We start from the raw sequence: 8,999 nt of genomic DNA, 5'->3' as shown, positions 1-8,999 counted from the left end.
TTTTTTTGAGACGGAGTTTCGCTCTTGTTACCCAGGCTGGAGTGCAATGGCGCGATCTCGGCTCACCGCAACCTCCGCCTCCTGGGTTCAAGCAATTCTCCTGCCTCAGCCTCCTAAGTAGCTGGGATTACAGGCACGCGCCACCATGCCCAGCTAATTTTTTGTATTTTTAGTAGAGATGGGGTTTCACCGTGTTGACCAGGATGGTCTCGATCTCTTGACCTCGTGATTCACCCGCCTCGGCCTCCCAAAGTGCCGGGATTACAGGCTTGAGCCACCGCGCCCGGCCCCCGCCTCCCAGGTTTAAGCAACCCTCCTGCCTCAGCCTCCTGAGTAACTGGATTACAGGCACGCACCACCACACCCAGCTATTTTGTATTTTTAGTACAAATTGGGTTTCTCCACATTGGTCAGGCTGGTCTTCAACTCCTGACCCCGTGATCCACCAGCTTCAAGCTCCCAAAGTGCTGGGATTACAGGCATGAGCCACCATGCCTGGCCTTAAAGTACTATTCTTAATTGAAAGTGGGAAATTACTCCATAGTAAGGACCCAAGGAACCTATGGAAGACTGGTTGATCATCATGTCCACCAATACTCCAAAAATAATTCAGACTGAAGTTTATAAACCAGTCTTTAGTTTGGATAAAGGATTAACCTCCCCCATCACCCTTGAGAAAGCAAAGGAATCTGGTGAGATCCAGCTGGCTTTGGCTCTCTTCATTAGAGGCACACTTTTGTGAAGAGCCGGCATTCATCTCATGGCAGACACAGAATCCTCTTCTTTTGCTTCACTGGATTTATAAGCATCTTGAAAACAATCACTTCTTTTTTCTGCACAGGGTTTATATCTGTGAGTACCTCAGAGCTGTCCTTAAGAGTAAGTCAAGGTTCACAGACTCTTCTATCCTCAAGGCCTGCCTCCAACTTGGGACTGTCCAAACTGCATCCTGACAAACATTATCCCATTCACTAAGCAAAACTATTTCTCACCTGGAGGTGGTGCCAAGACACTGGCCATCCTTTTTGGAGAACTTCCACTCATTTTCACTTAGACCATGCAAGTAAACAGTGGGTGAGGTACCCTCAAAATGTATGTTCCTTACGCATCATGAAGGTGGGCAGTCAGGAAGGAAGCCAGCCCAAATCACAGAATTTTAACTGCTGACCAAACCATGACCAGGTGGGGCAAATGTTTAGGTTCTTCATAGGATATAATATGAAGAAACTGGTGTATGAATGTAGAGAATTGGACTAGAATCCAGAAATGGTGTTCCATTTATTAACTGAAAAAGAGGGAGATTAGGCCTTCTTCATTCATTTTTCTCCAATCTCCCTCCCCTCATTTTTTTTCCAAAATAACAACACACTGAGAAACATGTTTGTACAAAAATCACATATTATTCCCCCCCTCACAAATTCAGGTGGCTGAACTACAGGAATAAAACCAGATCAAATATATGAAAAGAAACAGTCACCACTTATACTGAAACATAACAGTGTTAAGAATTCAGGTATTTTGTAGAATTATTACTATAGTAAAAATATTTCCACCTGGATCTTTTAAATTTGAAAGTGATCACATTAAAGACCTGAGGTTAAAAGGGACCACAGTATGAACCAGAATTCCATTTTCCTTCTAGGACTCCAGGGGAACAGGTAAGTATTTGGAATGAGTTTCCTTTGGGAAAGACTGGCGGGAAGTAGGGAAAACCCTGGCCCATTGTCAAAAGGCACTGGGGTCTTTCTGGAGCCAAATGCATTGGAACTAAATTCCAATCAGGAATAAACTCATTCCCATTTCCACTCCCAAGAGTCCAGAACAAAAACAAAAGGACCAAGGTCTCCTCGGTTCCAGTATTCCAGTACTTTGATGGTGACCAGGGCCACCTGGTTAGAGGCAAACCTGAGGGTTTGAAAGGCAAATCTCAATTGTGGTTTTATTTTTTTGCTTTCTGATATTAAGGAAAGAAGTTCTAAAGTGTTTTAAAGACACCTCCCTATACCCTCTCATATGTAAAGCTTTAGAAAATATATAGAAAAAGATATCCAAAAGATGTCCACCTTGCATTCTAAATAATCAAACTGCCACTTGAGAATGTGAAGTGAGAAAGCCAGGTGCTTTCAGGAAACTAAGCTCTACCAAAAACACCCTTTCCCCACACACGGAAGGATAGAAGGGAGGGAAGAATAAGAGGAGAAAACCAGGAACTCTCAAGTCACTTATCAGCAGGGGTAAATGTGGGCTCAAATTAAGGCATTTTTGTGGCTTGTCCTCTGGAATGGCATTTTACCCTCCCAGCCTGAGCACCCCAGACCTCAAAGCATGATGCTCTGACTGCCAAGGGAGTTCCTTGTTACCCTCAGCATCTCTTTGAAAACCCTGTGATAGATGGAATGTGAGATCCCAGAAAAGAAGGAAGAGGTATAAGAAGCTGATATCCTGCTTCACTTCTCTCATTCCATCTTAACTTTAAAAGTACCGGTTCATGAAATTCCACTCCCTGGCTACTGTAACAAGAGGTAGTTTGGGGACTTGTACCCCCAGCCATCCTAACCAAGCTCCATGAGCTAAAATATTTAGCACTATCTACTTTTTTTTTTTTTCTTTTACGGGGTTTTTTAAAGAGGGAGAAAAAAAATGCACATAAAGCAGTGAATAGTAGGCTAGATTCATTGGGGGGCCATTACCCTAGACTCCTAACTTTCCAGGCTAGTTGAAGAAACTAAGGACTGCCTCCCAATATTCCAATCCTCAAAGCTCACACTGCTCTCAGAAAAACAAAACACTCATCCTCAATCCAACGAATCATCTGCATAGAAAACCAGAGCCAGTGGTCCTGGGGAAGAAGTGGATGTTTGTGCTTTCCTCTAGCACATACTAGTTCAGTGATATGTTCTGCCACGCAGTGTGAAGGCCCTCAGAGGCCTCACTAGGGAATAAAATCACTGAGGTTCTCCTTCCACATCTCTTTTAATTTCACACATGTGTGTGGCAAAAGTCTCAAACTTCACCATCAGCACCATTCTTAGCTCAGAAAAGCAGAAATAAGGTCACTTATAATGCCTTAAGGTTTGTCCCCTGTGGCTATCCCCCTTCTGCCCATCACTATTTTTTGGTTCCTATTAACTTAGGATGCTCTCCTTTAAAACAATAGTAAGATAAAAACATAATGATTATACAGCATTATCCATAGAAGCTTAAGACAAAGCAAAAAACTGAAAGAGAGCAAAAATGATAAGACATAGCATGCTAAAATTGACAGGACCTGCAGAGAAACTGTCAGCATACCCCCACACCAGGAGAGGGGAGATGCAGATATTTTAAGGATGACCAGGGCACACTGTCACCACAGGTTTCCCCTTGTATGTTGGCTGAGGACCCAACACAAAAAGTGTCAAAAGAGAGGGGTGGTAAGAGGAGTTGGGAGACACAGGACACGTGCTTGGAGCTGTGAGAAGAAAAATCCTGAAAGAAACCCAAGAAAGTTGAGGAACACAAGTCTTGTTGTCCCCACTCCAGCTCATGGTGGTGGGCGTGGATGTTCCCTGCATCTTCCAGGCTAAGGAGCAGCTGAGGCTGGCGGGCCTGGAGCAGGAGGAGGAGGAACCCCATCTGCAGGTGGTGGTGGTGGCGGCTGCTGCTGTGGTGGAGGGGGATCTGCAAACACATCCAAGAGTAACTTGTTATTGCTAAAAATACAAGGGACTTGGGAAAGAGCCTATTCAGTGAAAAAATGACACAGAAGTCATTTTGTTAGTGGCAAGCAACCAATGCAGCCTGGGAGGCATGGATTCCACTGTGGTCTATGCAGGTCAGTTCCTTCTGAACCTCCAGGCCACTGCTCATGTTGCTTAGCCTAACCCAAGTGATTGGGGAGTGGGAGGTGTCTGAATTTCCCCCACCCCTCTTCCAGGCCAACTCCTTCCAAGAATCGCTTTAGACCCTTTCAAAAGTTAATTTTGATTTTATTGTATTTCAATGGTTCTAATTTTATTTCTTCAGTTAAAAAATAAGCTCTTTCCTGGGCCAGTTCTGCCTCTTTCTTTCTGCCACAGTGCCCAGCTAGGCTGGGCACAAAATAGATTATCAATAAATTCTTGCTATTTAAATAGAACCAGAGAGCTTCACTTGAGGCAGTTGCTGACAAACTGGATAGTCCAGGGAGGCCTCCATAGCTCCTGAACTGCAGTCCTTGGATTTTTGGCCCAAACTAGGTCATGTCCTGAAGGGAACAATTAGTATGAGTGTCTGGGGCTCTTTCCTATTTCAACTTCAGCTGCTTTAGTGTACAAAGCAACCGTAGAGATCATTTAATCCGGATTTTAAAAACCCCTAGATCTTGCCAGAAATGAAAACCTATGAAACACAGTGTAGCCTTGCTCACCAATCAATTCACCCAACTCTATGCCCAAGAGGTTTCTACCAAACCCTTAAGACTCTTCAAAGCATTTTGAAACTCACTGATCTAATCCCTTGTGTCATCTTTCAGTGGAAGAAATGAAGGGCTGAAGTGGAGAAGCAATTCATTCAATGTCACCTACCTAGTATCCTAGAACCAATTCACATGGCTCAGAATTCCCAGAGCACTGATTTATGGCAGAACCAGGCAGTGGCTAGGGAGGTGCCACCTAAAACCCTCCCCATTCTCAAGGAGCTCTACTGAGGTCCCTTTGGGAAGGAATCCTTAAGTGTAAAACATGGGTGGCCAGGACATGACAGTGGTAAAGACCAGTGATACTACCTCTGCAACAGGGAGGGAAAACTGGTCAACAATCTTGGTAGACTAGTTTTGCGTATGGTGCACAGGGTGGTCTGACAAACATTTTATTGCCAAGAAAAAGAGATAACTACTGTACTATACAACTTCTGACCACGAGCTTAAGGGAGGTAATTAAAAAAAACTGTTGTAATCTTATACTGTATACCTACATAAATTACTGTTTTTCTTCTGTGCTCTTTGTCCCAGACTCTGGGGGCCAGAGAAGAGTAAGACATGTTTCTGTCCATGAAGTCTCCCAGAGTATTATGGTGCACTTATAGCATATCCCACAGTCTCATGTAACCTTTGGTAAGTTCTATCCAAGTTTTCATTTCTTGTTTTCCCAACTAAAGCTCCTACAGAGCAAAAATTCTTATGCTTCCTATCTCTCTGAACTATAAATAATAGCTAAACTTTTGGCCACATGTGAACTTCTACATGAACCTAAGATTAGAGATGTGGCTGGGGTACCTGACCCACTACTGGCTGCATTTCAGGATCCTCCTGAATGGGAAGGCCTTCTGGAGTAAAACGCAGGCCAGAGCCTCTAAAGCAACCCTTAGGCCAAGGCTGAAGTGGAGCAAGAGCCTATGGGAGAAATGACCTGGCCTCTAAACACAACCTCAGACAAGTATCACTTAGCAGCATCAGTGCTTTCTCCATTGAGCTTGCTGGGACTCCCTATTTCGTCTCAACACAGCCCCTGAATAGTACTTTCTTACTTTACACAGCCACTACTAATAAACCAAGAATGGCTACAAGAAACATACTTGTTATTCCACCTCTAAGCTCACTTCTATTCTTTTCTCTACACACATCACCTTTGAACCCTGTATCTAAAAAAGGCTCCTCCTGTAGAGAAAATAACAACCAGTAGCTCTACCTGTCTGTTGAGTCAAAAATAAGACAGGTTTAAATAGGAGTGGGAGATGAGTATCTTTTTGGTCCCAATGCCGACAGTGCATGCCATAAAGGCAATGGTACACAATGCTGATTAGAATAATTTTTTCACCTGTGCACCTGCCCATCAGGGGTGCTGAAGAATACAGACTGAAAACTGGTCTTCTAGAAGCCACTGTCACAGACTGGATCATCCATGAACCTGCCAAATCTCAGGGAGAGAACAAGGCCTCCTTCCCTTATCTACAGCCCTCCAAGACAGACCAGACCCTGAGATAATGCATCCCCCCACCATGCTACTTACACATGCCATTAGGTGCTGTCAGGGGTACCCGGGGTCCTAAGATGTTTCCTGGCATTGGAGGCATGCCAGGAGGGGTGGGACCACTCCCAGAGGGGTGGATGTTGGCTGCAACAGTGGGAATCATGCGGCCTGCCATGTGCTGTCCAGGCATCATGGAACCTGGGCCTGGTATCTGACCTGTGGAGGGACATTGAAAGTACTGTAAGCATTCTAGAAAGGGGTATAAGAAAGTGATCAACTTAATGTCTAACTCCTAAATTCAGACCTTCCAAAGGATCTGAAATACCAAGAAAGCAATAATCTGTAATAATCTCTATGTCTAGCTTTTTCTATTCTGGGTTTATTGGAGGGAGGGTGTTAATTGGGGTAGGTCTGTGGGGTGACTGATTATTCTAAACACTGGCAAGCAGGTAGCTGTAAAAAGAAATGGCAAAGGTTCTCTAGAAGAAAGTACTCATTCTTGCTAGTTTGGGTGAGCAGTAGATTGTCAAATGTCTTCCTTAGGATATACAATGCCAAGCACAGACCATGGGGAATGGAGAGGACTTTAAAAGGAGGTCAGTCAGTAAAAGGACCACAACCCAGTCCAGATTGTGCTCCATGGCTTCCAGGGAAGGTCTGTCTGAAAGGGTAGTAGCACTGTGAAATCACCATTAAAAGGGGATTCTGATCTGAATCCCCAAGACCTGTCCACAAAAATTTCTCCCATTAAAAGCCTCATGTATGGTTCATTTAAAAAAAAAATATATATATATATATTGGCCAGGCATGGTGGCTCATACCTGTAATACCAGCACTTTGGGAGGCTCAGGTGAGCAGATCATAGGGTCAGGAGATGAAGACCATTCTGGCTAACATGGTCTCTACTAAAAATACCAAAAAAAAAAAAAAAAAAAAAAAAAAAAGCAGAGGTGGGCGGATCATGAGGTCAGGAGTTCGAGACCAGCCTGCCCAACATGGTGAAACCCCATCTCTACTAAAAATACAAAAATTAGCTGGGCGTGGTGGTGGGCACCTGCAATCCCAGCTACTTGGGAGGCTGAGGCAGAAGAATCACTTGAACCCGGGAGGCAGAGTCTGCAGTGAGCCAAGATAGCGCCACTGCACTCCAGTCTGGGTGACAGAGCGAGACTCCATCTCAAAGAAAAAACAACACAACAATGAATAACTTATAGAGCCTACCATGAAGCACTGGAGTGGGGAAACACAGACATCTCTTCCTATTGTTTTCTTTCTTTCTTTTGGAGATGGAGTCTCACTCTGTCGCCCAGGCTGGAGCGCAGTGGCACTCAGCTCACTGCAACCTCTGCTTCCTGGGTTCAAGCGATTTTCGTGCCTCAGCCTCCCAAGCAGGTGAAATTACAGGTGCCCGCTACCATGTCCAGCTAATTTTTTGTATTTTTAGTAGAGACGGGGTTTTGCCATGTTGCCAGGCTGGTCTTGAACTCCTGAGCTCAGGCAGTATGACTGCCTTGGCCTCCCAAAGTGTTGGGATTACAGGCCTGAGCCACTCTTCCTATTGTTTTCTAATTAATGACAGAAGACCCTACAGTACTCAATACTGTTGTTCAATAGTGAGGGACACAAACACTAAAGGAATCATTTGAGAGATGAGAATCATGAGAATCAATGTAGTTTTTTTTTTTTCTTTAAATCTAGGGACTTCACTATCTATGTAAAAGGACAACTGTATGAAACTGAATATAGGTTAGAAGACGGTATTGAGACAGCTAGAAATAAGAATGCTTGATCTTGAAAAATGCGGAGATGGGACCATTTAATAGCTAACTGGCAATTAAAATACAGAAAGCAGTATTGAATACTGAGGGACAAGAACGCTAATATACCTCCTGTATTCAGTTTCATACCCTTTGGAAAACTATTTCTGTAAAGAGCCAGATAGTAAATATTTTAGTCTTTGCCACCCATACGGTCTGTATCACAACTATTCAACTCTGCAATGTAAGCATGAAAGCAGTCATAGATGATACACAACAAATAGGCATGGCTGTGTTCTAATACATATTTACGAACTCTAAAAGGTTAATTTCACAATTTTTTCACGTGACATGAAACATTATTCTTATTTTGATATCCGCCCCATCCCCAACCATTGAGATTATAAAAACCACTCTTAGCTTACAACCTGTATAAAGAACAATTGATGAGCCAGAGTTCATCCTAGGCTATAGACAATCCCTGCTTTGGACATGATGGTAAATATTTATTAGTTCTTAAACCAAGTGATTTGGCTGCTGGGCTTGTTTTGTTTTGTTGAGACAGGGTCTCATTTTCCACCCAGGTTGGAGTGCAGTGGTGCAATCACAGATCATTGCAGCCTCAACCACTTTGACTCAAGTGATCTTCCAGCCTTAGTCTCTCAAGCAGTTGGAACTACAGGTAAGCACCACCATGCCTGGCTAATTTTTAATTTTGTAGAGATGGGGCCTCAATGTTTCCCAGGCTGGTAGTCCTGTTTTTTGTTGTTGTTGTTTTTGAGATGGAGTCTCACTCTGTCGCCCAGCCTGGAATGCAGCGGCATGATTTCAGCTCACTGCAACCTCTGCCTCCTGGGTTCAAGCAATTCTCCTGACTCAGCCTCCCAAATAGGACTACACATGTGCATCACCATGACTAATTTTTTTTTTTTTTTCCTGTGTTTTTTAGTAGAGATGGGGTTTCACTATGTTGGCCAGGCTGATCTTGAACTCCTAATGTCAGGTGATCCACACACCTCAGCCTCCTAAAGTGATGGGTTTACAGGCATGGGCCACTCACACTGTACCTGGTTGTAGTCTTGGTTTTAAAGAGTAATAAATTAAGGAGAATAATTTAATAGGCACAATCAAGTCTCTTTTTTTCTTTTTTCTGAGACAGAGTCTTGCTCTGTCGTAATCTTGGCTCACTGCAACCTCCGCCTCCCAGGTTCAAGTGATTGTTCTGCCTCAGCCTCCCAAGTAGCTGGGATTACACGTGTGTGCAACTGTACCCAGATAATTTTTGTGTGTGTGTGTGTATATATATATATATATA

The 8,999-nt window shown here is 43.7% G+C and overlaps 1 protein-coding gene across 1 annotated transcript in view; it reads right to left on the bottom strand.

Moving 5' to 3' along the window:
* Positions 1–1,259: 1,259 nt before the first annotated feature.
* The window catches only part of SMARCC1 (SWI/SNF related, matrix associated, actin dependent regulator of chromatin subfamily c member 1), a 207,675-nt gene continuing 199,935 nt past the window's right edge, over positions 1,260–8,999 (bottom strand). Inside the window, exons 26-27 of the mRNA XM_017530009.2 lie at positions 5,967–6,143; positions 1,260–3,660 (exon numbers count right to left, since the gene is read on the bottom strand). Of these exons, the coding sequence (XP_017385498.1) occupies positions 3,563–3,660; positions 5,967–6,143 (275 nt within the window). The 3' untranslated portion in view covers positions 1,260–3,562. The remainder of the gene's footprint in view (positions 3,661–5,966; positions 6,144–8,999) is intronic.

The sequence above is a fragment of the Cebus imitator genome, unplaced genomic scaffold (assembly GCF_001604975.1).
Source record: "Cebus imitator isolate Cc_AM_T3 unplaced genomic scaffold, Cebus_imitator-1.0 Scaffold0, whole genome shotgun sequence".
Lineage (NCBI taxonomy): Eukaryota > Metazoa > Chordata > Mammalia > Primates > Cebidae > Cebus > Cebus imitator.
The sequence above is the reverse complement of the archived record's forward strand: the minus strand, read 5'-3'. Positions and strand labels throughout refer to the sequence as shown.